Here is a 27,574-nt window from a genome sequence, read left to right on the forward strand (position 1 = left end):
ATGGCTAACAGTGGAAAGCTTTGTCAGGAAAAAACACCAGTGTCCTGATCACATACCTTAGCAACCACTAAGATTAGGGAGACTTTCCTAGTAGATTTTAGCAGGGCTGTGTTACAGGACTGTTACAGGATGTTACTGCTGCTTTGGCCCCTGTGATCTCCCTATGCAACAAAAGGAGATATGGTTTCAAAGCAAAGGTATCTATCTTATCCAGGCCGCTTGTTCCTGGTTACAGTGTTGGTTCATGGTATATAGTTATGTTTTTACAAACTACCCTATTTAGACTTCTACTTTATTCCTTAAGCTTTAACAAATCGGAAAACAGTTTCTAACATATAACATTAATTAAAACCCCAATGTACTAATAAAACATGTAATCTTTTAAAAAACTAATTCATGGAATATCCTTTTACTTTTAAGTTGATTAAAGTTAATATGACCACACAGCAAAATCACGCTATTATTTGAGGATGAAATAATTTATCTTGAAAGTTTCAGCATGCAGTGAAAAATGACACTGATTGAATGAATTACAACCATTTCTACTTTGTAAAACATATCCTGTCCTTAGTAATTAAGAGACTTATTACATAACAAGTTTCCATTAAAATTCACTGAAACACAAGACACATTATCTTCATTAATATTTAAAGAAGAGTTTACCAGAATTATTCCCTGTCTTCAGTATCCTGTCTTCTTAGTGGAGGGGCCAGGGGTAGGGTGGGAAGGGTTAAGGGGTTGGGGTGGGGTGAGTCATCAGCTTATACTCTCTTTTCCACACCCCCACACTAAGGTAGTCCATGTCCCATTATTTCTTTCACTGTAACTGCCTCCTTGCTGCTCACACTTTGCAGGACTCTCTTCCATCATTTTGTTCCCTACTGCACAGGATAGGGTGAAGTTCCCCTAGAGTAGTACCACATGGGACTCTTTATGACCCTACCATCAAGTTGTTCTGCCAGATTCATTTCCTGGCTCTTCCTCTCCCGCATCTCCCATACTATGCTGTAGCCAGATTGAATTACAGTTGACCCTTGAACAAGGCAGAGGTTAAGGGTGCTGACCTCCTCCCTCGAACATCTGAGTATAACCTATGACTCCCCAAAAACTTAACTAATAACCTACTGTTGACCTTACTGATAACTAAACAGTTCACTAACACATACTTTGTATATTACATGTATCATATACATACTGTAATCTTACAATAAAGTAAGCTAAAGAAAATATTTTTAAAAATAAGAGAAAACATATTTATAGTACTGTACCATAAAAAAAATCTGCATTTAAGCTGTCCTGCACAAGTTTAAACCCATGCTGTTCAAGGGTCAACTGTGTGTGCTTCTAGTTGCTTAGTGGAACTATTACAAAATGTTTTGGAACTCTGTATCTGTGTATATGTTGTTCCTTTGACTGAAATACCCTTCCCTCTCTTCTTCCCTTGATAAATGCCTACTATCACTTCAAGATACAGTTCAAATATCAGTTTTAGTAAGGAAAACCTACCCAACTCTATTTTAACAGTATCTCATTCTACTTGGATAGTACACAGGAAGTGTAAACTTACCTAGGTTGGGGACCATGCTTAAATTCCTTTTAAACTCAAGACTATGGTACAACCTATGATTGTCTAAAATATGGCTAAAATATAACTTCTTGAGGTTTTAACTAATAAGATAATATGGATCATGTTGTTTAATCATTCCACCAAATTCACAGTAAGCATTCTCTGAAATGAAAAAGTTAGACTATTTTCAATGAAGTCTATCTAAAAATATTTATTCTTATAAAAATTTATCTTAAATAATTTAATTTTATAATAATTTAAGTCAGTCTTATTTTCAGGATGAATATGAGCAAGTAATTTATATTTTAAAAATTAAATTATTAAAACCTCTTTTATCAAGCCTGTTAAATCAACTCAAAAATTCGCTTATGGTTTTAAAAGCTTTCTTCTTGTTAAAAATAAATGACAGCCTACAGAACTATTACCTAGGACAACACCACTGCAAGTAAACAACTTACAATTAAAACCACTTCACAGATTAGTGATATTTTATACATCCTCATCCCCGCAAAATTAATTAGAAAGAATTTACTGCCTGATTTTAAAATTAAATGTGTGATTCTGGTCAAATTTCTTTCTACTACTACTAAGCACAATTCACTCAGTGAAATATTATTTACTGAACACCAACTGTGTATTAAGATTGAAAATACAATGGGAAACACTCACGCCTGCATCTAGCAGAAGCGAGGCGCATCGAAGAACCGCAGCAGTAAGGATTTGTAACTACGATAAATGCTCTAGAGGAAAGGAACAGGACTCCGTAAGACCGAGGGTGAAAGGAAATGGACAGATCTAGGAAATCAGAGAAAGGCTCCCTGAGAAAAGTCAAGCTGTGATCTGAAAGATGAGACAGAACAATGTAGAGCCACATGGTAGCCAAGATGGTAGTCACTAGCCACGTGTGGATTCTGAGCCTTTAAAACGCAGCCAGTCCAAATCGAAATGTACTGTAAGGATAAAATTCACATGGGACTTCAAAGATTTAGTCCAAAATAAAAGATAGCCCCATATTTCTTTTATATTTATGTGTGCAGGGGTGGGTGAGTGTGTGTGTGTGTGTGTGTGTGTGTGTGTGTGTGTCTGTGTGTGTGTGTGTGTGTGTGTTTCAAAAGCCACATAAACTGAAGATACTAAACAAATACCTTTCTACTTATCACCTGTAACTAAGTGCTGCAAATACTTTCTCCTTAACACAATATCCCCTTTGAGACATTCTCCTGGTTTTCCTGCTATTTCTGTGAATATTTCTTCTGAATTTTAAATGTATCTCCATCACCTATTATAGTCCTCAAAATACATTTACTGCCTGAACCATACAAAAAACAAATGTTCTGTCAACTTTGAACATGAACCCAAAAAAATCTCAGGACTAGAAAAGAAATTTGCCCAGAACGTTAACAGAAAAAGTATGTGTCTATGACACTTTCTACATCAATATGATGGTTCTTGTTTTACTAAATTAATCACTATAAAAAGCCATAACTTCATCCTCTTAGAGAATACAGTTTTTCTCAAAATGCAGCCAAAAAAAAAAAAAAGCAAAACTCAAATAATTTAAAAAAATCTTTGTCTTTAGTGAATAAATCAACTGTCTTATAACTGAAAGGCACTTTTTTGGGCCTTCCCAAAGATCTTAAATAAGCCACCATAATTTTAGGAAACAACTTAATGCTTTCTTTCCCCTGTAATGCAGATCAAAACAAGTATATTTTCTTCCACTCAGGGAGTAATACAAAGGATCATTATACTGAAAATCAGATCTCTAAATCTATCAATTTCTACTAACGCAAATGGAATATATATTTCTAACAAATACGTATGGGATCTTTACACTTTCATTTAACATAGTCAAATTAATTTCCTTTAACAGAACACTCAAACCTGAAAAGTTTATTGAACTTGAGATGTTCCAAAGGACTGGACTATTTCTACATACAAAATAGTAAAACTTCAAGGATGTAAGTAATATTGGGGACAACAATGTATATTTTTAAATGTCGGCACTAAAACATCTAGAACATAGTAGAAAATTCATATGCCAAACACATCCCAAAACACTGTAACACTACCAATTTAGTGGTTATTAAGTAAAACATCTACCAGAAATAGTATCCTATCTGGGGATTCCTCATTGTAACTATGGCTTGATCTTTTCTACCAGTAATACATGAATCCTTCACATTAGTAAGGAACACAAAACAATTCTCAAATTGCATATTATTTTATATATATGTTTTATACACACACACACACACACACACACACACACACACACATAAATAAATGGGTAATGGATTATCTTTCCTAATAAAGGACTTAGAGATGAGCTTTAGGATTTCTAACTAGGTACATTGTTGAGGATCTTACTTAGACATTTTGTTTTCTAATATTAAAACTATGGCTTATTTTTATAATAACATTTCACATACCAATTCCAGGGCTAACAATATTTTTTGAGAAAGTCTATGATTAAAAATGTTTAGGCCAATGTTTATGGACATGCTCTCCTACCTGTGTCAGATCACGCTCATGCCAATATTTACAATGAACTAAACAACTGACTGGAGACATGGATGATGGCTGCCGTGTTATCAGAGTAAATTACAATTCCTACTCAGTCTTCCAATTAGACAGGTAAATAAAGAAAACATTTTGTTCCATAGGCTTTCACTATCTTCTGAAAGCTGCATCTCACCTAGGTTTCCACAAACCTCTACAGAGGCAAAGGACATATTTTAAACCACAAATACAACTTGTATATAATCTGGAAGACTTCGGCAATAAACTACCCAGAAGTTTTCAGTTTATTACAAAATAGTACTACACTATTTATATATCTGTACATAAAATCTAGGTTAAAAATAGTGAAAAAGAAAATCCAAATTCCATTTTTTCACATCAACCACATACTATACAAAACCTGAGGGGGAGGGGAAGGCAAGAGGTATACCAAAATGGCATTTCCTATGTGGTTATCATTTTATTCATAGAAGTATGATTCACGTGTGCTTGTCCTAATTTTTATTCTTAATTTAGGAAAGTTCATTAAAATTTTATGTCTGTTAGCAAAATGAAAAGTAGCAATCATTTTTATTCTTTGAAGGAAATTTCCAAAACACAATTTCCCAGATGGAGATAACTCACACTCCTAAATTACACTGAATTATACCTAACAATATAAGTTATTTGTATATAAAACAAACAGTTCTGAAATGTGTGTAATAACTACAAATTGATTCACGTTAGACTTATATAATCGTTTGTTGATTTAAATCTGAAAATCTAGTAACTGTTTTTAGACTCTCATGCAGAGGGAAAAATACTTGGCACACTCTTACTAAAATGTATACTGGAAATCACTTGTGGAAAAATATAGAGCACATATTATCTTGGTTTACAACATGAACACTTGCCCAAAATAACACTGGGATTCTCATCACTTACCTTAGCAGTGGTTTTCTTTATAGGTGCATGTTGGAATATCTTCGTCTGGAGACGGACAGATGATTTCCTTCACAGCAGGGACCTTGCCAACTTGCCCATATAATTCTTTTGATAAGCTGCTAGGAGATCAGGGTGACCTAGCCTTGCCCTGCAGCTTCCCTCTTAGACGGATAGTCTAGGTCTAGGAGCTGACTGAGAGTAGAAAAAACAACATTCCCCTTCAATAGACTGTTGAAGTGGGGGCTGACAATTTGCACACCTAGTTTATCATGTGCCACAGGATGCTGTCATTGAAAATTTAGACAATTATTCCAATGGAATAAAGGATTTCAAGGTCATAGGAGAGAATCCTACCTTGTTCTCATATCTCATCCAAAACAATCTGCCAAATGAATCACAGAAACCTCTTTTTCTTAAAACACTTTGTCAAAATACACATTTTGGGTTTTAAGAGCTATGACTACTTAGTTAAAACAAGACAAAACTTCAAAACTTTTCACTGGGAAGAAAATCCAGGGAAACATTATCTCTTGATCTCCAAATGCAGTTATACCATTCAAAAACTCTTACAATCAATAATTAAGCTATTGAATAAAGTAAAATTCAAAAAATCGAAGACTTTACCTTTTCAAGTGTTTTCCCTTCCACTGCACCAAACTCATCTCAGAATAATTCAAGCATTATTTAAAGCAAAGTGTTAAGAGTAAGTACATAGTGTTCTTCCATTGACTGAAGCTTTAGGAAAATCCACAGGATCAGAAACAATCTCTAAATACTTTATAGGAAATGTGCAGGTACATCACATAGAAGTGAGCCTTCAGTACTTCAACAATAATTTCTTCTCCTAACAATACGTTTGAAGCCATCCAACTTTGCCCCATGCTATTTCTCACTGATGTTAAAATATGTAACTGATAGATAGCCATGATAGCTATTCTCAAGCATTTCTGTTATCACCATTTGCATGTTTGTCATGATTAAAAACTGTTCATAACCTGTAGCAACTGTTATAAAACTGCCATCTGAACATTACTGGCGTATCAAAACAGTCAAATATCTGAGAAATATTTTGAAATAATGTTGAATATGTATTTGTAGATAGCAATTCAAGTATGCCATAATTCTCTTAAAGATGAAGCAGGATTACTCTAGTGAAAAGCTGACAGGATATAGAAGCATTTAATTTTTCCAGTGCAAATCAAATCACATGAAAAATGAACCTATAATTAAAGATAAACTTAGGCCACTAGATACTGCCATAACCCATTAAATAAATTTTCTAAAATACAAAAGACTGTATTAACTCTGCACTTAAAATTTATACCTTAACTAAAACTGAGGACTGCATTGCCTCTCCCAGTCATCTCTGCCCTCAAAGTAACTCATACCATAGGTGAGTCTCATTAATGAACACGGTAGGTATGCTTTGTAATAAAAATGCTATGGTGCATTTAACCATGTTAACGGCATTCCTTAATTCTAACCTGAAGGCAGTAAATGATGAAAAAGTAAGTGCTGCTTCAACTTTTTTAATCTGGGGCTAAGTTGTTTGACAGTAATTCATGGGTAGCAGCTTACTGCTGAGAAGAAATATTAGAATAGATCAGTGTTTACATCATTATAGCTAAATCAGAACTAAATAAAAAGGCTGGCTTAATGAGGTCACAGCCTGTCTATTCCTCAGTTTTCCCACCTGGGCAATGTGGACACAAATACGGCCTCTAGAGCTATGGACTAAGCACTTAGAAGGACGGTACATGGTACTTAATGAATAGACAATACATATTAGGTGCTATTATTTTTTATTATCTCATTACTGTTTTCAGTACTCCTATCATGACTCATTTATATGACAAACTAAATAGAAACAATAGTCCTCCCCATTCAAAAAGAATGAAAATCTTCAAGTAAATTAGACCACACTGCACTCATCTGGCTACTGATGCTAGAATATTTCCAAAGTCAGCTATGGTATCCTTGAAACGGAGGGGAAATAGGATGGACTGATCTGTTGTAAGGAAATGGCACATTCCAAAGCATGCATTCCAGAGGGCTAAGTTGACCTCATGCACATGTACACACAGAAGTACATAAATACTGCTATAAACAAACGCTATCCCAATTACCAACTCATTTGCAAAGTACTTACAGGGTAAAGGTTTACAATTCAGGCTACTTTAACTGACTTATTGTTCCAAGTTACTATAACTGGAGAGATTATTATGCTTACTATTCAAGCACAGATGCTCATTATAATTTGACTTTCTCCAAACTTCTTCCCTCATAAAGCCAGACACCTAAGGGCCTTTAAAACCTAGGCCCAAAAACTTATCTAGATCAGAGTGGCTAAAACTAAAGTGTTGTAAAGAGTTTGTGTGAAGGGGCACCTGGGTGGCACAGCGGTTGGGCGTCTGCCTTCGGCTCAGGGCGTGATCTCGGCGTTATGGGATCGAGCCCCACATCAGGCTCCTCCACTATGAGCCTGTTTCTTCCTCTCCCACTCCCCCTGCTTGTGTTCCCTCTCTCTCTGGCTGTCTCTATCTCTGTCAAATAAATAAATAAAATCTTTAAAAAAAAAAAAAAAGAGTTTGTGTGAAGAGCAGAACTGGGCAGCAAACAGGTCAAATCCAGCCTGCTGTATGTTTCTGTAAATAAAGTGCTACTAGAACACCCCCTGCCCATTTCCTTTCATGGTGTCTAAGGCTGCTTCTGCAGTACAATGGCAGAGTTGAGCAGCTGCTACATAGATCATTTAGCCCAGGAAGCCCAAAACAGTTACTACTAGGTCCTTTACTGGAAAAGTTTTGCCCATGTTTAGGAGGACCTTTGAAATTAAATGTCAGTTTTATAAGGGAATTTCAGAGAATCTGGAAATACCACAGGTACAGCAGAGGGATAAACCACACAAGAGAGCATACAGTAAACAGGGAGTAGCCTCTCCAAATTATTTCCTTTGCTGATACAGGAGTAAGGCATGGAAAGAAAAGTAAAGTACATACATTATAATAAAGATTCTTCCTTCTAAAAGAAGAAATACTACTTTCAAGACTCAGGAACCAAGCTTGCTTTATAAAGCACACACAAAAACACACATCTGTATTTTTTTAAAGGTCACCTTACCTTATGTATTTTAAGGTTGAGTAGTTTATAGATTCTTTCCCACCTACTATATTTAGAGTTCATTATGATCTCCAATAGATATGTAAGATGCAATTTAAATCATAAGCAACATAACAACACTTTTGAAAAAAGAACTGACTAAAAAGATACAAACAAACAGGATAAGTAAGATTGGAAAAGTATTAGGTTTTAGCTATCCATCCTCCGTGTTACACATAATCAAGGATAACCTGGTACTATGAAATACAAAAATAGCAATCAATTTAACACAGTTACTTTATATTTTGTTAATTTAATTATGTATTTTGATAACCTGTATACAATTAAATATAATGAAACTGCTTGGAAATGGGATTTTAAAATCACTTTGTTCTGCAAGTTTTTCAAATTCAAAAAATTCACTATAAATAGAAATATCATCCACAAACATCAAGAAAAACTGCAAAGAAATCGTCAAAACACAAGATAGAAAGAAAACTATTATACCTTTAGAATTTCTATCACCAAAACCAAATAATATAAAGACCAAAAAAGGAGCCCAATGAGTTGCACATCGACTTTACTAAGCTTCCAGCTATTCACTACTTTTAATGCAAAATGAAACATTTTCCCAGGATTACTACTTTTTGTATGCAAGATACTTTTATAATCTGAAAAATTTAACTAATACTTCAGAACACTACTGAAAACCAGAACAGATAATATTTCCCAAACTAATTTTTTTCAGACTAGTTTACTAATGTCTGAATCTGTTTTAAAAATAAACACTTCAGAAACAACTATATTATAAAGACTATTTAAACTAAAATAACAAGACTGCTGAAAATTATAAAGAAACATTTAGATCAGTCATGTCACCATATTTTATGATTCACCATTTTATGAATAATAAATCTGTATAATAGAGTAACAACAAAACTCAAGAAACACGAGGAAATCTAACCATTTTACAATTCCATGGAAACAAGTTTAGAAAATTTTTTTAAATTGAGACACAAATATGTACAGGCTTCAAACTTACTGGTTATGGATTATTTAGTATTTAAATTACATCAACATAGAAAAGGTTTGAATAATGACCTATTTTACTGTTTCCCAGGACCATGCCCACTTGTCAGCCATAAACTTGAGCTCCACAGATACTTGTATAGAGGTGCCTCAGTGATTCAAGGCTCACCCTTGAGTGTGTTCTGAATGAAATGTATTACTATCTAATATATAACAGACCTTATGATAGACCTTAAACACTGGCTTTCGCTAATAGTACTTCTATATTTTCTGTGTTCAAATGTATTCATAAAGTCTTTATGTGTACACTGTTTCAACATCAAACACATACAATAGGAATTCAATAAATTAATAAAAGTCTATAGCTCTAATAAACAATATAAAAAATATTCATTCCGTATCTTAAGCATTTAACATGCTACAAATCATCAGACAGACAGAAACACCAGACACAAAACGATGGTAAAATTGAATCCCAACTTCTTATAAAGTAACTTAGGCTAGAAACTATTTTATTTCTGTCAAACAATATGTTATTCTTGGAAAGAGAATATGAACCAACACGGTAAGCACTTAAAAAATGATTCAAAATGTGAATTAAATTTTAATTATTTATAAAGACAAGCATAAATAAGATAAAGGATGGTGTTCAGCAAGTTGATGCAGAAAATTCACATAGCTTGCTCAAATACACTGAATTAATTATAGAACAAAATAAACCTGAACATTTTCCAATTCTCTCAAGCCTGCCTTACTGAGGTCTTTAATAACCAATTACAATCACACCTATACACAAGACCTCCCCCTTCCCTCTATAGCACTGAGGATTTTGCAGCAGTTTTCTGTTCTTCAACCAATCAAGTACCACTTGCCAGAGGAGAGACACACACTAGCAAAGGCAAGGGGAGTAAAAGCAAAGGCAAGGGGAGGGAGAGAAAGGGCAGAGAAGGGGAGCAAAAGGAAAATATACTCCAGCAGACGTTCACAGGGCCTTCTCTGCTTCCTTCATGGCACTGTCTCAAGCCTAAGACTCTCTGGGAAAAAGCCCTCAGCTCTGATTCAGACCCCCAAGTTTCTCACCTATATGGTCATGGCCAGGGTCTAGAGATGAGTGAGGAAGACCCACTCCCAACAAGCCAAGCTGGAACTCTGGTTTTGTACTAAAACTTCGCTATATAAGGTGACTGAGTTCTAAGCTAGTGTTCTAAGATTTTAAAACTTTCTTTAAAATATGACTAGTTCGGAGACATAAATGCCCTCAAATTTTACATAATCTCACAGAGTTCCTGAATTTTAGCATAAGACACCCCTGCCTCATAGTTCTGTCATTGCTGAATTTTAGGAACATTACATACCAAGACGACTCCCCTGCCAGGCTAAGGACCAAAGTCTGCGCAGTATTTTTTCTAAGGCAAAGTAAGAATTGTAAACAATGGTTTTCTACAGAAATTGTGCAAACACAATCCTATCACAAGGTAACTGAATGTTTTTAAGAAAGTCCTCTGTATGCTAACAGGTATCACCCTTATTTTATAAATAAAGAGGGCAGATCTATTAAATTACCACTCCAAAGGCATAAAACCAGTTCCAGAACAGAATTCTCTAATGCCAAGCATCTTTACATTCTTATTTTCAGAAAAGGTACTTGTATGATATTTAATGAAATATTACCCTAATATCACTAATAGAGTGATAGTAATACAGAATTATGTTATTTGTAATTTACTACAGACGTCCATAAAACAAAAATTATAGCACCAAATAATTTCTCTAAATTAATTTCTTCAGTCATTTTATACCACACTGATTTTTGCTGCGTTCAACTGAGCAATTCAGGATCAATAAACTAATAGCACTGAGGAACAGACATGTCATATGTATCTACTCATCAACTGCTTCCAAACCAAAACTATAGATATGAATACTTACTTATCAAAGCTATCACTATTTTTGATGAAGCTCTCCAGTTTTTCCTTGGCATATTCCACCACATCTGAATGAAGCTCAATCCCATGATTTATTCCAAAAGGACCTGCAATTGTAGCAGCAGCATTTTTATAAAATATATATATTAATAATATGTCTTCACAGAGCTCTTTTAATTTTTCCTCACTTATCTATCACAGGAGCATTTAAAGGCTTAAATATGTGCACATCTGCTAGCCGGATTTAAAAAGCTAAATGGAAATCTATTTACATGGCTTTAATTAAAAAAAGAAGAAAAGAAAAACAGAAAGGCTGGAGTAGCTTATCTGTCAGTACAGTACTGACAAAGAAATAATCATAGTCCTACATAAAGTTTAAGATCTTTACCATTACATTTTCATTTATCATTTCAAAAAATGTTATAATTCTAAAATACCTGAAACCATGGGCTAATAACACAGATACTATATAAATACCACACACCACCCTACTATATGCTAAATTCCTGGAGGGCCAAGACCACATTCTATGCCTTTTGGAGCTCCCAATGTCTAGCAGAATGTGGCCATCAAGACATTTCATTGCACAGCTGATCTAACTCTGCTGTTCCAGCATACTTCATCCTTCACTTAGTATTTCTTTTTACCCGTAGCCATGGATAAGTGACATCATAGGAATGAGGAAAAGGAGAGACAGCCCAGGAGATGGCGGTCAGATCGTACCCTGGTATACTCGCTGAGAATATAACCAACAGGATTCACATTTCCTAAAGCTACTGTGCATTACTGCCTGGCCCGTGATCCACATGAAAGTAACACACCATCTCATCTAGTTATGCTAGCTGCTTTTGAACTTCCAAAACCGAGCCAAACAGCATTTTCCACACTACGTTTTTGTTATATTTTTATTTTGAAATTGGCCTCCTAGGAAAAAGTATGTGTATATATTTATTTTCTCTATCTTACACATATTTATTTTCTCTATCTTGTATCTTAGGAAATAATTAACTCGATATGCCCCCTACTGAATGTCATTAAAAATACAATATATGGTGGAGTTCTACTGACCTCTAAGATTTTTTAAATGACAAAAAAGTCATCAATTACCATGTTTGAATGTTCAGAGGGCACATGAAAGAAAAAGTGATCTAGAACTACTTTAACTATAAAAATTAAACCAAAACGTTCGGAGACTATTTGCAAGACAAAAATCAGGTAATGCTTTAACGTACTACATTTCTATCATACTGCATTTGATTAGTATTAAAAAAAATGGTTCTACTTGAAAAATGTATTCAGATAAGAAGGTTAAATAAAAAGGTATCTGGTCCATCAAAATACAACAGAATTAACTCCCTTTGCAATGTTTTTATACTTTTAAAGTAAATTATTCTGACTGATTCAATCTTAAATGTTTTGATTTGTTTTTTGTCTCCTTACGATCAAACTGCTGGTCTTCATCTGAAAACTGGAACATCTGATAGCATTTAAGACATCTCGTAATTCCTTATTTTAACCATAAACTGAGTCAAACAAAAATTTACTATTTCCAAAAATAAAGTGGCTAAAAAATATACTTCCAGAAGAACACATGGTAACGTCTCTTTAATTTATACGCTGAGTATTTTGATAACTTGAATTTCCATAACAAAACAATGTTAGGAAACAATGAATAATGTTTTCCTCATTTAAAAAACTCAAATTAAACCACAATTATTTAACATTATGTACAAAATAAGGAAAATATTGTTCTATGAAATGAATTCCTTTTAAAGGATATCCATGTAAAGTAAAACAGAGACTTCCATATTTTCATCAACCATTGAGAATCTAGCTATACTAATCAACTATTTTTATGAAAACAAAACAAAATTAGGACTACAGGGGTAAGAGATCAATGAAAAACATCAATATTGCTGTAATTTGAAGTTTCCTGTTAAGACCAAATGCATAAGCACTGTAATAAAGGTGTCAAGTAAAGAATCTGGAAATCATGGCTTCTATTCACTCTTTCAAACTGCTTTCTTAACAGAGGGAGTTTGACCTTCATAGTTCTAGATCAAAGGGACTACACAGGTGCTCATCACTTAAAGACACCACTGGTCTCTTTTTCCTTTCCTTGCTTTATGCTTACGGTCTAAAACCAAAGTGGCAACTTCTGGAAATAAGGTTAAAGTTCATTAAGAAAACTTAACGTTTTTCATATAACTTGTTTTTCACATTATCTTGACATAAAATGAAAATAATTTCATTAACATACAAAGGATCTGACAGTATCATAGACATACAGAACAGACTATTATTAACTTCTAGTACAAAAACACCATATATGATTTGTCAGTGAATGAAATTAATTTAAATAACATGGAGAAATACCTTTATCACTAATGAACTGAATAATAATTAACATATTGAAAATAAATCTAAAGGAATGCATTACTAAAAGGCAGAACTTAAATAGCAATGTCACCAATATCTCATTTATTTAGAATGGGATATGCAACTAGAACACATCAACTGCATGATAAAAATGTAGCATGATACTTTTTATTACAACTCATATTTGACATAGAAAACTAAAAAAGCATACATAGTTGCTTTTAAGGAAAAGGGGTAAGAGATGTAGGGTGAGAAGGACACATTTCCATCATTACACCCTTTTGTCTAAAGTGTCTTGACTATACCTGTAACTTTTTCAATCAAAAAATAACGGGCTAGTCAAAGAGATGGAAAAAAACATGAATGTAAGATTTTCAAATTAATAACATAAATAACAGAAAATAATTCTGACAGAAAGGTACAATGGAAAGGTCAATGGGAAAAAATGAAACAGTATCCAAAAGACAAACTCTGTCAACACTTTCTAACACCGTCTAACAGATAAAGCATAAATGTAATTTTGTATTCAATAGTTTCCCAAACTATTTTGTATTTGCCAATGTGAATGAAATGATAAAGGCATCATTTTTGTAACACATATTAAAAAAATAAAGTACCAACAGTTGATCATTATCTTTAACAAGTAAACATTAAAGAAAAAACAGAAATATACACAGTACACAGAAGTCAAAGTTTATTAAGACAAATAGTTACTAGAAAAACCCAGGTATCCTATGCAATATTAGATGTGATTTTTAAGGCTGGCAAAGGCCTATTTATTAAAAGCAATAACAAATGTAACAGAATACCAATATAATAAAATCTATAGATTATTTTTCCTTTGTAGTAGTTGGATCTAATCTAGCTCATTTATCATCTATCAGTCAATAATCAAAGCATACGCTATATAAAGATCAGTAATTATTAGGTTTAGTTGTCTATACAATATCTAGATCTCTTTTTTACATCAATGTTGACTCTATATGACACCCAGTATTCCAGTTTGATTCTCTGAGACACCCTGAAAGGCTGTTTAGAATGTGGTATTGCAGGGTAGAGCTGGCCTGAGGCAATCCAGGGAAATCAGGGGAGCTTCACACAACATTTGAATGAAGTTTTCAGTGACTTCAGTATTTTGTGTAAAGCTAATTTACAGAACACAGCCACAGGCAAAAAAAAAAAAAAAAAAAAAAAAAAAAATTCATGATACATAACTAGAAGAGCTCTCAAGATAAACTAATTTAAGATCCATCATTTCAACTGAGGACTCAGTTCTACATTTTATGTGGCAGTAGGAAAGAGAGTGGATTTAGGGTTAGATGTCCTGGTTTCCAACCCTGGTTCCTGCTCCTAACAGCTGCATAATCTGAGACCTTTCATTTATCTTTTGAAGTCTTTCCTATTGCATAAAATGCGTTTCTGGGAAAATCAAGCAAATTATGTACAAGTGCTTCACACACTATAAAGTACAAAATAGGTACAAATTATTAGAAATCATAACGTGCCCTCTCTTTGTATACAGAACTGATTAGCTGTAGAACCAAAACTATAACCTCTAAGTAGTTCTCAACCTCAACTGCATTCCTAGGAATTTTTAAATTATATTTAAAAGTAGATTAAATTTAATTTGATTCAAAGCTGTAAATGCTTGGTTCCCAGCCCAGGCAGGCAGAGGAACTCTCCTAGGATATGGCCCAGGCCCTGCAGATAACCTTAAATGCAGCCCAGGTTGAGCACACTAGCCACAGCATCCTAATTTTTAAAATCTCTTTCGACTATCCAAATCTTTATTCTCACTGGTAAAGTGGTATCAAGAGTTGTAACTACAAATAAAAGCATTATGGATAAAACTAAGTATTTACCACAAGAGGGAGCAGGTGAATCAGTTATCTGGTTTCTATGAAACTAGTGTAGTTTCTCAATAAGAATTGAAATATATAATGTAAAAACATCTTTTAATAAGTTCCAATGATATTTTATTACTAATTTCAGTTGTATAAAATAAAGCATCTTTGGGAAGACTTATAAGTAAGTTTATAAGAATTCAGAGACAGTAACAGGTAAGCAGACAGGATCAGGTTTCACTCTTTCTGTGAACACCTTGGAGTATAACAAAGAGAAGTGCAAAAGTAGATAAAGGAAAGGGGAGTAAAAGGAATTAGCAAAAGATTAGGTAATCATTAACTAGATAAAAAGAAACAGATCTCATGTACTGACACTTAAGATACAATTAATATCCTACGGTTTCTCCATCCCATTATATTACACAAAAAGAGCACATTAAAGAAAAACAAACTGTCAAATGTTTATTGAGTCTGGCCATGTTAGTATAACCATCTGAAGCTAGCTGGATATATCTAGAGTAGACTAGAGACTTGGTTCTCTGCTCTCTAGCTTTAGGAAAGGCCTCATGAAGCAAATCCTGAAAAAATTTCCAGAAAGTTCCTGTTCCGGCCCCTCAAGCTCCTCTCTACTGATGGATTTCTAACTGCTGTTTTACTTTATTACACTTGAATCTCAGACATATGTTTACACAAAATCTGAACATACTGGTTTAAATAGTTACAGAACAGGGATCCAAGCCCCTACGTAAACTACATGTCCAAAATATAAAAAACAGACATCACAATCAGCTCATTTACATATTTCCACCCAGTAGGCTAATACTCAAGTCTAATATGTTCACAACTTATGACTATCTCACACATCTACAGTGGAACATTAAAATAGATTGTTTCTACAAAAATAAATTCAGTAAACAGAGAAAAAGTTGTGCTCATCTACAAAACAGAAAATAGTTTTAAAAGCTAATTTAAAAAGCTTTAGTTCTTGATCTAAATTCTTTTTAATGCAATCATTTCCCCTGGAAGCCATTTTCAGCAGCTCTTTCATTCCACAGGATATTTATTTGTGAAATATCTGAAGATATGCTGGGGCCAGTGTAGTGACCAATTCACATAATAAATATTTAGTGAACTAAATGAAGAGAACAGCCAATGAAACTGACATAATGCTTCTACTGCTAGTTCAGAGATGATACACACAGTTTCAAGGTTACAGGATGTGTCTTGTGCACTGCTGTGTCCTCAGCAGCCAGCGCAATGTTGGATATAATAAATATTTTTTGAAAGAATGGTGAAGTACAAAAATGTAGCTATGGTCCCAAACTTAAAAGGTTCACAACCAATACTGAGGCAAATGATATATACAAAGCCTAAAATGTGTATTTTTCATGCCTTAATTTAAATATAAAGTATACTAGCAAAAGTCATTAAGTATATGTCAGATCTATTTTGTTATTGTCACAGAATGAGGCATTCCAAAGAAGACAGAGATAAATACATTCCATTCAAAAGAAATTTCTTACTAATTTTAGCTGCTGATAGGAATCTTCTAAAATGCAATACGTATTTTCCTTTACGTACCTACGAAAAATATGACTCCAAGTCAACTATTATCCCTATGATGTAAGTATTATGCAAAAGTAGAGGTACCCCAGGCTTTATGAAGCTATACCCGAAATGGGGAGACAACCAAATAAAATGGAAAAAAGGAAAACCTTTTAAAGTATGCCTTTCAGGGGCGCCTGGGTAGCGCAGTCGTTAAGCGTCTGCCTTCGGCTCAGGGCGTGATCCCGGCGTTCGGGGATCGAGTCCCACATCGGGCTCCTCCACTGCTTCCTCTCCCACTCCCCTGCTGTGTTCCCTCTCTCGCTGGCTGTCTCTCTGTCACATAAATAAATTAAAAAAAAAAAAAGTATGCTTTTCAGGGCACCTGGGTGGCTCAGGTGGTTGAGCGTCTGATCTCAGGGTCATGAGATCAAGCCCTGTGATGGGCTCCACTCTGGGCATGGAGCCTGCTTGGGATTCTCTCTCTCCCCCTCTCCCGCCACCAACCCACAGGTGTTCTCTCTCTCTCAAAAAATAAAAATAAAAAATAAAGTATGTCTTTTGATTCTTTCGGATTTTTTTAACCTTACCAATTATTCCACAAAATACAGAGAGAATAATCTGATGTTCAGGTTTCCACCTGAGTAATTTTTGGTAGTAAAAAAGTACCTTTCACCAGAATGAGAAACACAACAGAAAGAAAATTTAGAGAAGGAGACAGAAGGGGACAGTGAAGCACAACCTGCTCCTTCTGGTTCTGGGGCCCATTTCTGGCCCCTCCTGGGCCATTCTCAGGCAAATCTCTTAATACTTTGGAAGCTCATTTTCTCTTTTGTAATATAAAGCAAATAAAACAACCAGGTTGACAGTTTTTGGATTTAAAATTACTAACAATTTGAGGTGTTTGTACATATTTCCCCAAGTAGCAATGGTTCATTGGTAATTTGGTGTTTGTGGACATACACACAAATGACCTCAAAAGCCACCATCTAAGGGTACAAACAAATTTTAAGAAGTAGCGAATTCGCAAACAATAGAGATCAACTGTATTTGGTACAAGGATAATCTTGAGTTGGGTAGAGCTAATCCTGAAGGTAAATAAAAACTCAAGATGCTCAGAGAACCACCTAAGATTTTTCACACCACTGAGGGGATTGCTTTATAACTTTGAAAAACAGTATGAGGAAATAGAACCACAAATTACTATGAAAACTTTAAAATTTCTAAAACCCATACTATTTCCTAATATTTGATATTTTTATTACTATGTGTTGCCCAATAATAATTAGCAGTAATATCACATAACCACAAAATCATGTCTTTTTAGAGATAGCAGCATTGAAAGAGATGTTTGAGAGTAATGACTTCTACTCCACAACCAGAAGTGAGGGGGTAAAAAACCCTAAGATATAGAAAAGTAATGGCAACTCAATACAGGGTATGTGGGCAGAAGAAAAGATGCAGAGAAGCCTAACTAGGACTAAGAAGGAACAGTTTAAAGAGTGACAAGCTTTACTGATTTCAGAAAATATGACTAGCCTAAATGAAATGGTTCTTTTCAAAACAGATTTGCTCAGAGCCCAAAATAAAGCACATACCAAGAGCCTTTGTAATTCCTAAAAAGAAAAACAAAATATCCTCTAAAAAAAAAAAAAAAAAAAAAAGATAGAGGAAAAATTGAAGTTTGGTTTAATGCAGAAAATGTGCTCTGCTTTAAAGAGAATCCTGAGAACCTGCAGAATGTGTTTTGTCTTAGCAAAAAGAATGGGGGAGGGGAGCTGAAGACCACTCCCGATCTCCCTGTTTCTCTGGCTCACAGTGAGCCAAGATAGATTTCTAAAAGAGGTGCTTAAAGGAGCATGAAAAAAATATTTGAAAACTTTATTTCTGATAAAGGGCTTGTATCCAAAATATGTAAAGAACACTTACAACTCAATAAGAACATCCAACATCTTAATTAAAAATTGGGGGAAAAATCTGAAAAGACATTTAACTAAAGATACAGGAATGACAAGAAAACACAGGAATAGATGCTCCTCCAAATCATTACAGTGCAAGTTAAAAGCACAGCAAGAGAGTATTTTATACCTACTATAATAGCTGTTAAAAAAACTAACAAAAAACTACACAAGCATCGGTGAAGACGTGGAGAAACTAGAATCTCATTCATTGTGGGAATATAAAATAGTGCAGCCACTTTAGAAAATACTTTGACAATTTCTTAAAAAGTTAAAGATAGGGCCGCCTGGGTGGCTCGGTCAGTTAAATGGCCAATTCTTGGTTTTGGCTCAGGTCAGGATCTCATGGGTTGTGAGACTGAGCCGCGCTCAACAGGGAGTCTGCTTGAAATATTCTCTCCCTCTGCTCCTCCCTCCACTCACACTCTCGTGCATGTTCTCTTGCTCTCAAAAGAAGCAAATCTTTAAAAAAAAAAAAAAAAGTTAAACATAAGCTTAACATAGAGCCCAGCAATTCCACTTCTAGGAATCTACCCAAGAGTTATGAAAATGGATGTCCACAGAAACATTTGTACATTTCGAATGTTCACTACAGTGTCATTCATAATTGCTGAAAAGTGGTAACCCAAATGTCCATTAAGTGGTGAATGGACAAATAAAATGTGGTATGCCCATACAAAGAAATATTATTCAACCATAAAAAGGAAAGAAATACTAATACATGCTACAGCCTTGAAAACATATTGCTAAGTGAAAGAAACCATACATAAAAGACCTTGTGTTATATAATTCTATTTATATGAAATGTACAGAAAAGACAAATCTATAGAAACGGAATGTAAATAAGTGGTTGCCACGGGCTAGGGTGGAGACAGAGAGTGGATTCAGCCAGGCATGGGGGAGTATTCTTGGGGTGATGGAAATATTCTCAAACTGAACAATGGTAATGTTTGCATAACTCTGCAAATTTACTAAAACTCACTGAATTGTACACTTAAAATGGGCAAACTTTATGGTAAGTTGTATCTCATTAAAGGGAGAAGGGGGCTAAAATATGAGTATCTCAAGTCAAAGGCAATATAAGAGCAGCTGAATGAGGACCATTTAATGTCCTCTGATAAAGAGATAAAGACTACAGAGACCAAATATGATGGCAACATGTAGCTTAACTAATCAGCCTTTTGGACAACACAGCAGCACTGGACAATATAATGCTGACAGTGAGTTGCCTGTTAAGCACATAAGCCTGCTAACTGTTTTAACTTTAGAAACTAATGTTGTAGTGGTGAGGTAGTGGCAAACATAGTATTGGAATGATTCTGGCAGTTTCTCCAGTCATTTCTATTAACTCAAGAACTAAGGAAGAGACTAAGGAAGTCATTAAGTTGGATGAACCCTCATATTATAGGTTTAGAAAATGGGAGTGACCCCTAAGCAAAAAGGATCAGAATGGAAAACCATCCCTACCCAAATCAGAAAGATGATCAGACTAATTTGCCTTCATAGACCTGATATTCATAACTCAAGTCTGGGAAGCAGAGGACTTGGGAGCTCTCTTCTCTTGGACTCTATTTTTCAATGGGACTCCCTAGGTATGGAAAGACAGTACTGAGAGGAGAATTAAATAAGTGCTTGATTCTTTGTGAAAGTCTTTCGTTCTAGGAAGAGTCTTAAGGAGAAGCAAGTGGAACAAGAACTTATCTTCAATGAGAAACTCAACAAGTTGTCTAAATGAGGCACACTGGGAGTCGGAGTGATCCATTCTCCAGATCTGGAGCAAAAATAAATTCCACTTATGAATAACTGCTTCAAGTATACTTTAATCACAAGAAATTTACTGAGGTTAAGATAAACCTAACTTTCTCTCACTGAACAAAAGCTCTCACAAGACTGCAACCCATCCTCTACAGGTGTGTTTCTGGAGAGGCGGTGGAAATTCCCCAATGAGCATCTTTCTTATCTGCATTACCAAACCACAGACACCCTGCTCTCCTTGCCTTAGCCATAACTCTTCCAGATCATGCTCAGCATGTCCTCAAATGAGAATCCCTGCCTATGGTGAGCGCCTGTCATCCCCATCTTGTGACTAGGAGAGAAACATGGCTTAGAGCCATGATGTTACAGTTACTTAACAAGGACAGAACTTCTGTCAGTAAGGTCACTGTGAAGCAATGAAGCCATATCTGATTCACCATACTCAGATAATTGTAGGGAACATGTAAGCACCTTTCTCTGGGTCTACCTCCTTGCAAACACTCACAAAGCAAACCAAAAAAAGAAGGGCAGGGGTAAAAAAATTAAGCTTCCTCAGAAGCTGAACAGATCCAAGATTTATTAGCTGTAATCACTGTTTTGCAGACTATTCTGCCTTTCCTTCTTCTTTAAAAGTTTATCTTTCTCACCAAATGACCATTTCCCATCAAAAAGAAAGGAACTTTATCTTTGGTCTTGACTGCAGGGTCACACCCAGATAAATCCTGAATAATGTCCAGTAACTATAGTCATACATGTAACTAGAGACCATGACTCCCTGGAGCCTTGTAACAGGAGGAAAATATCAACTGCATTGTGGATCACTTACACAGGGGTCTGTTTCTCCAGGCTGCCCTCTGGTATGGATTTAAACACATTCAAGATACAATAAAGTATGAGGTCAGCCTACAAATGCATATGGCATATTACAGGAATGTAATCTCTTGGAGACTGAGACTGAGTAGTAGAATTTAAGGAGGCAATCTCACTGATAGCAAGGTTGCTAATTATGACCCCCCTCTTCCCTGCAGGCCTTTCGCTAAGACTGACCTCCCTCAGCATGAGCCAGGTGACAGGGCTAGAGAGGTGGAAGACAGGGTTAACAGGTGCTCTGAGGCTAGCCAGACGTACTAGGAAGCCTGGACTCCAGCCTAAAGTTGCCAGAGCTGGTCAAGAAATGCAGTCAAGAAGGCAACTCCCATTTTTTAAAAGCAGTCCCTACTCCCTCAACTAAGTTCCTTTGATTTGGACACAGACTCAAACCCTGAGATTCCTTTTTCAAAAATTAATAGATACGTGGGTGTGGGGTTCCCAACCTACAGAGAAACTCCTGTCTCAGGAAGGGCAGGAATACCAAATTTAAATGTAAGCTGCTTAATTTCTTTCTTGGTAAAAATTAATACTTTGCTACTTTTTGAGCATATCATTATGAATCAGAAACTTAGTAGTGGGATGAAACAGACTGTTTTATGTATTAGGTTGTATTAGGTATCAGGAACTGACTCAGTTGTCTTTATGAAATAGATTGCAGATCCCGTAACTAGGAAAGAAAATAAGGAGCTAGTCAGTGTGCAAGAAAGGGGAATTTCAGGTCTGAAAATGCCTTATAAGTCATTTAATGTGACTATATAATTTACTGTCAAAATTGGGACACTTTGGGAAAGAAAAGGACATTATAAATACTAATGCTAGGACAAGAGGGATAAACTGGGAGTGACCCAGCACCCTGGGAACACAGAATCATCTTACTAGAGTATACTCGTTTCTCTATTTGAAACCCTTCAATGACTCTCCATCACTGCAGACTGAATTTTAAACCACAGCCTCATCCCTAGAACTCAGGCATATGCCTCAATTTAAGGCTTGTCACAAAGTAGCACTCGGTAAATACCAAGTGGCTTAGTAAAAATAATGGTTATTCAACTTCCACCAATATCCTAAGGTCTTAGCATATTATTCTCCTCCAACCATGCCTTTTCAACCCACATTCTGTATTTTGCAGGTTCACTTCCTAGCTTTGTGACTTGAGGCAAGTTAGTTAACCTCTCTGTGCTCAGTTTACTCACCTTTGTACACAGGAGTCCTAATAGTATGTACATTACAGGATTATTAGAACATTAAACGAGTTAATCTATGTAAAGTGCTTTAAACAATGTCTCGCCCTCATAGTAAGCATTCAGTAAGCTTCTCAAAGGCAGTGACAGTTGTCCCTTTTGATCAGGGTGTATACCTACACTAGGAATAATGCCTGACAGAACAGACAGTAAGTATGTTGAAAGCTTACTCACATATACTTCTCTTCTGTTTTTCTCCCAATCCCTTGCTTTGCCTCACCGGTGCCATATACTCTACATCACACAAACTCCTGTGTCTCCATCAAAAACCTGGCACCATTCCCTTTAAAATGGGACATCAATGACTACTGAACTCTCTATGCCAGTAGTCAGTCACAACCCTTTACCTGAAATAGATTACATGATACCCCTGAGTTTCCTGCCTACCAGCTGTTCAATTTTAAGTACAGACAATGACTGGAAAAACAGTTCCGAGGGTTTCTTAAATCTAGGATTAAATGCACAAACTAACTTTCAGGGTTAGGGCAGAGAATAAGAAAAGATTACTACCGCCTTGTGTTTCTACATTTAAGTAAGGAAGAGAACTACTTTGAGTACATACATTCAAAGATATAAAAATTTACAAACCCTGTAAATCATGAACAATAACACAAACTCAGCTTACTTTTTAAAATAAAATTTTACAAAAATAAAATTACCTAAAATTAAGCCCACCATTGTACTTAAATATCCGGTTCCACTTCCCAGGTTAAGAAAAGACAATCCTGGTTGAAGTTTCAATGCTTCCATAACTTCAGAATAAATGCAAGGTGCTGACAAGTGTATGTTCCCATGCTTCCAGGCTAAGTCTTTGTAAGCATTGTCTCGGTAGCCTTCCAAATAGTAATCTCCGCGATCAATCGCTCTGAAGGCTTGCTCCACTCTTTCAGTGCGGATATACTGAGCTTCTTTTAAGTTATCAATTAAGTCATCATTATCTTCCCCAGCACTCACAGCTCCTCCCATGATAGTATTCAAATCAAATCATAAATTTTAAAATGTAATAAAATTAGCAGAAATGGCTTCCAATAATGTAGTGTGGTTTGTTTTCCCTTTAATATTGCACTTGATTTCCAAAAATAAATTAATCCTGAAAGGGAAGAATAAAAATAAACAGGTTTAAATTAATGCTCACAGGAAAGTAATTCCAGTTTTTTAAATATATAATAGTCATTATAACTACCATTTTTCAAGGACATATTCTGTTCCAGGCATAGTTTTAAGTTCTTTAAACATATTACTTTATTTATTCTTCTAACAACAACAAAAGGTAGCTTTAGTTTGATCTCATCTGTACAGATGGGAAATTTGGGACACAGAATAGTTAAGTCACCTCATACTGTGAGGCCTAATATGATAGCCATCAGTCACACATAGCTACCAAGACCAAAATTAAAATTAAATACAATTTAAAATTCAGTCAGGCACACCAGCCACACTTCAAGTGCTTAATAGCTACATGTGGCCAGTAATGGCCACACTGAACAGAGCTGCTCTAGAAAGTGACACTGCTGGGACACAGTTCCAGGTCTTTCAGACTCCAGAAACCATGATCTTAAGCATTACGTCAGGCGGCCTTTCAAGTAGGGTGAGTCTAGTTTAATACACATGAATTACTTGATTGATTTAAAATTCCTAAACTTAAAAATCCACTAACACCTAAATGCTAAACATCTTAAATGCACCACATAAATTCAAAATGTTACTGCAAGGTAACATATTATCCAAACACTGAATACAAAATACAAAAACAAAACAAACAAAACAGATCCACATGTTTAAAATATACACACCCACACACAAGTACATATATATTAAGATTGTTTTATTTGGTAAACCCTGTGGTGATAAATAAGGAGACCACAAATTTTATTAACAACTTTAATAGTATAAGCACTAGAATATATGTCACGTGCATAAGTACAATAAACTTCTTTAAGGTCAAATTCAGCATGTTTAAATGAAAACATAAGTGCAATCTGATAAACTAAATATAAATTTCAGTACATCATAATGAACACAATTTAATCTTTATCCAACTACAGTTGGTAAATGAATTCATATAACACTTAATTTCTGAATTAATAAATCAGGAGAAGAAAAGTGAAAAATGAAATGCCTGTGGCCAAAAATAAGAGTTCTGACAGCCAATTCTGGCAAGGCTGTACCCTCACCCTTGACTTTAGAGAAGAAAAGCAACTTCAGAGAAGAAAACGCCTCAAGTATCATCAGGGTCCTCACACCTCTGGCACCAAGCTGCCCCAGCGCTACTGGGGCAGCTGCTTCACCAGGTCCTGTCCCTGTCCCCCAATGCCTGCCTATGTCCTCTTCTGTATTTTCCTATGATCTCCTTAAACTTTCTGAGTAGAGGAAATACTGTGAACTCATGTCACACTTCTATTTAACTTATTCAAACTCACTTATACAAACCTGGCTGGCTCCAGTACCCCCCCACACCCAAAAAAAAGGATTAACTGAAAAAAATACATGGGCTCGCAGCACCATTCTCCTCAATGAGTGTATTTCACAGCACACAGTGCAATCGGAGACATTGATCCACTCTTCCTTCAACAGGTCTTAGTTTGGACATTCTTTTATAGCCCACGCATCTCAACTTACTGAGCACAGTTCTAGCATTTAAAGTTTTGTTTGTTTGTTTTTTACTGACATGGCCTCTAAGCATAGGTTAACTTTCTACCTGGCACTCCGACGAATGCCTTCCCAAGATGAAAGAAAAAGTGGCTAAGTTAGACTAGTAGGCAGCTTCAGTCCAGTGTGGCACCTACCTTAGGACTTTATAAGCCTAATTATGACTATGCAGACATTTAATGGCTCTCCAGGAAATGCTGTATTTTACTAGTCTGAAAATTATTCCGCAGAGTAATCTAATCCTTTTCAGGTCCTTCTGAACTCTAACCTGTCCAAAATTATCACAGCAAAACAAACAAATGACTTCACTACACAAAAATGCACTCTTGGTGAGAAAGGCAAAGAGGAAGAATCAAACCAACAAGAACTACTACCATTTCCTGATGGACACTGCACTATTTTCTGTATATTATCTCATTAAAAGCTACAATATGCCTATGAGGAAGGCATTCCCATGCCTACTTTCAAGTAGAAACAATGTGTATAGGACTAGGGTAAATACAATGCATGTGACCGTTGCTAAAGGAGCCCAGAGGAAAGTGGATCCAGGGATCCAGGAAAGCTTTCTTAAAAAGGCATGGATTGTGTAATGCAATTAAAGGACTAAGGGAATTAAAGGTTGAGGATATGGCTGGTATTAAAGCGAGAGAGTAGATGACTTAAGAAACTACATGTAGTTCGATACCTTCCAGCACCATAAGACCTTTATCCTGTAGGCCAGTGATTTTTTTTTTTTTTTAAAGCCTGGACCCTTCTGAGAATCTGATATTTCTGGCCCCTCTCTCTAATTAAAAAACGGATGAATGAGAAGTTTTACATCCTTCGGAAGGATCCTGAGTTCCTACAGACCCATGAGTTGAATCTAATTTAAGAAATCTATTACATGCAACAGAGACAGCCACAGACGGAGGGAGAATTACATGTCTGTTTTAGAAAGTGCAGTGCAATCTGTGTTGCTGATCTACTTCAACAGACCAGAGACCAAGTACTCGGAAAGCTGGGAAACACATCACCTTGTTAACAAGGAGCAGAGCAAAAATTTGAAGCCAGATTTCCCGGACTCCTTTCTATTTTGAAAGGAAAGACAAATACATCTGAACACAAAGCCGTAAGGTATCCAGGAAGGAGATGGTCAGGAAAGGTTTTCTGGAATAGGATGTGTGATCTGCTACAATGCATCATGTTTCTTTAAAACAAATTATTAGCTCATACATTTAGTATATAAGGTAATGATGTGCAGATAATGAAGATGTGGTGGTGGTTTCCATGTTCATGTTTTAAAGTGACAGGAAGGTACAAGCTTACACATAGTAAAAAGATACCTTAGCAACTTATGAAAATTTTCAGCAAAAAGCTGAAAACAGAGAGTGCCTATCTCTAAGGCAATTCAAGTGGTCTGAGGAAGCTGTGAATGCAGATAAAAAAAAATGTTAAAACACTGTCTCTGGATTAAAGCAACAGATGAGTTGACGCTATACTCAGATTCAGATTTTTAAATTTTGATAAAAATATGCATATGCAAATAAAATGACATCCATAAGCAAATTATCTTCTAGAGCCTAAATTTCAGAGGAAGATGAACCTTAGGGTTTAAGGCTATTAAGGACTGACTGACTGTGATGCTACGTGCAAATCCCAGATTTAGCTATGCTAAAAATTTTTATTAGGATTGCTATTGCTTTTGTTGGTAAACTGGTTATATGGTTGCATAGGTTTTCAGTGGTATGTTTCAAGGCTATTTTTTCCACAAGTCCTATTGTTTTGCAAAACATTAGTAGGTGTTTTCAGATGTTATAGAAAACCCAGGACTGGACTTGTTAGGGCCTTGAAGGAATCTTAAGAAACCTAAAGGACCTCAGACCACCTCTGGAGAAGAGCTGGCATGAAAACTACAAAATGGGATGAGCAGAGCAGTGGTAGAGTTATACAGGGACACAGTTATGGAACACCAGCCGAGACATGGGGGTGGAGACAAAAGATGGGAAAATTTTCCTAAATATGAAGATGTGGTAAGCACAGTGGCAGAAGGAAGGAGAGGTGTTCAAAACAAGCAGAAAAGACAAGGAGACAAGAGGCAATGCACCCGCCCACTTAAGGCACTACAAATAGTACCAAGAGCTGAAGCGCAGGAATAGAAGGCAGTGCTTGGTGAGGCTAGAACAATAAAGAGGAATGAAAAATGAAGCTTGAAGGCCACACACACACGAAGCTTGGACTTCCTCCCACAGAAATGAAGCCAGCAAAGGCTTTTTAGAGAATGAGAAAC

The 27,574-nt window shown here is 35.7% G+C and overlaps 1 protein-coding gene across 4 annotated transcripts in view; it reads right to left on the reverse strand.

Annotated features, from left to right (window-relative positions):
• Nucleotides 1–27,574, reverse strand: part of PCMTD1 (protein-L-isoaspartate (D-aspartate) O-methyltransferase domain containing 1) — a 63,218-nt gene that overhangs the window by 12,251 nt on the left and 23,393 nt on the right. The window contains exons 2-3 of one of the 4 annotated variants that reach the window (XM_026516484.4): nt 23,319–23,749; nt 11,072–11,174 (exon numbers count right to left, since the gene is read on the reverse strand). In XM_026516484.4, coding sequence (XP_026372269.1) covers nt 11,072–11,174; nt 23,319–23,625 — 410 coding nt within the window. In that variant the 5' untranslated portion in view covers nt 23,626–23,749. Of the gene's footprint in view, nt 1–56; nt 318–5,014; nt 5,205–11,071; nt 11,175–23,318; nt 23,750–27,574 lie in introns of those variants that run through there. The other 3 variants (XM_048212653.2, XM_048212654.2, XM_026516486.4) reach the window with 3 other exon arrangements.

The sequence above is a fragment of the Ursus arctos genome, unplaced genomic scaffold, assembly GCF_023065955.2.
Source record: "Ursus arctos isolate Adak ecotype North America unplaced genomic scaffold, UrsArc2.0 scaffold_6, whole genome shotgun sequence".
Classification (NCBI taxonomy): Eukaryota; Metazoa; Chordata; class Mammalia; order Carnivora; family Ursidae; genus Ursus; species Ursus arctos.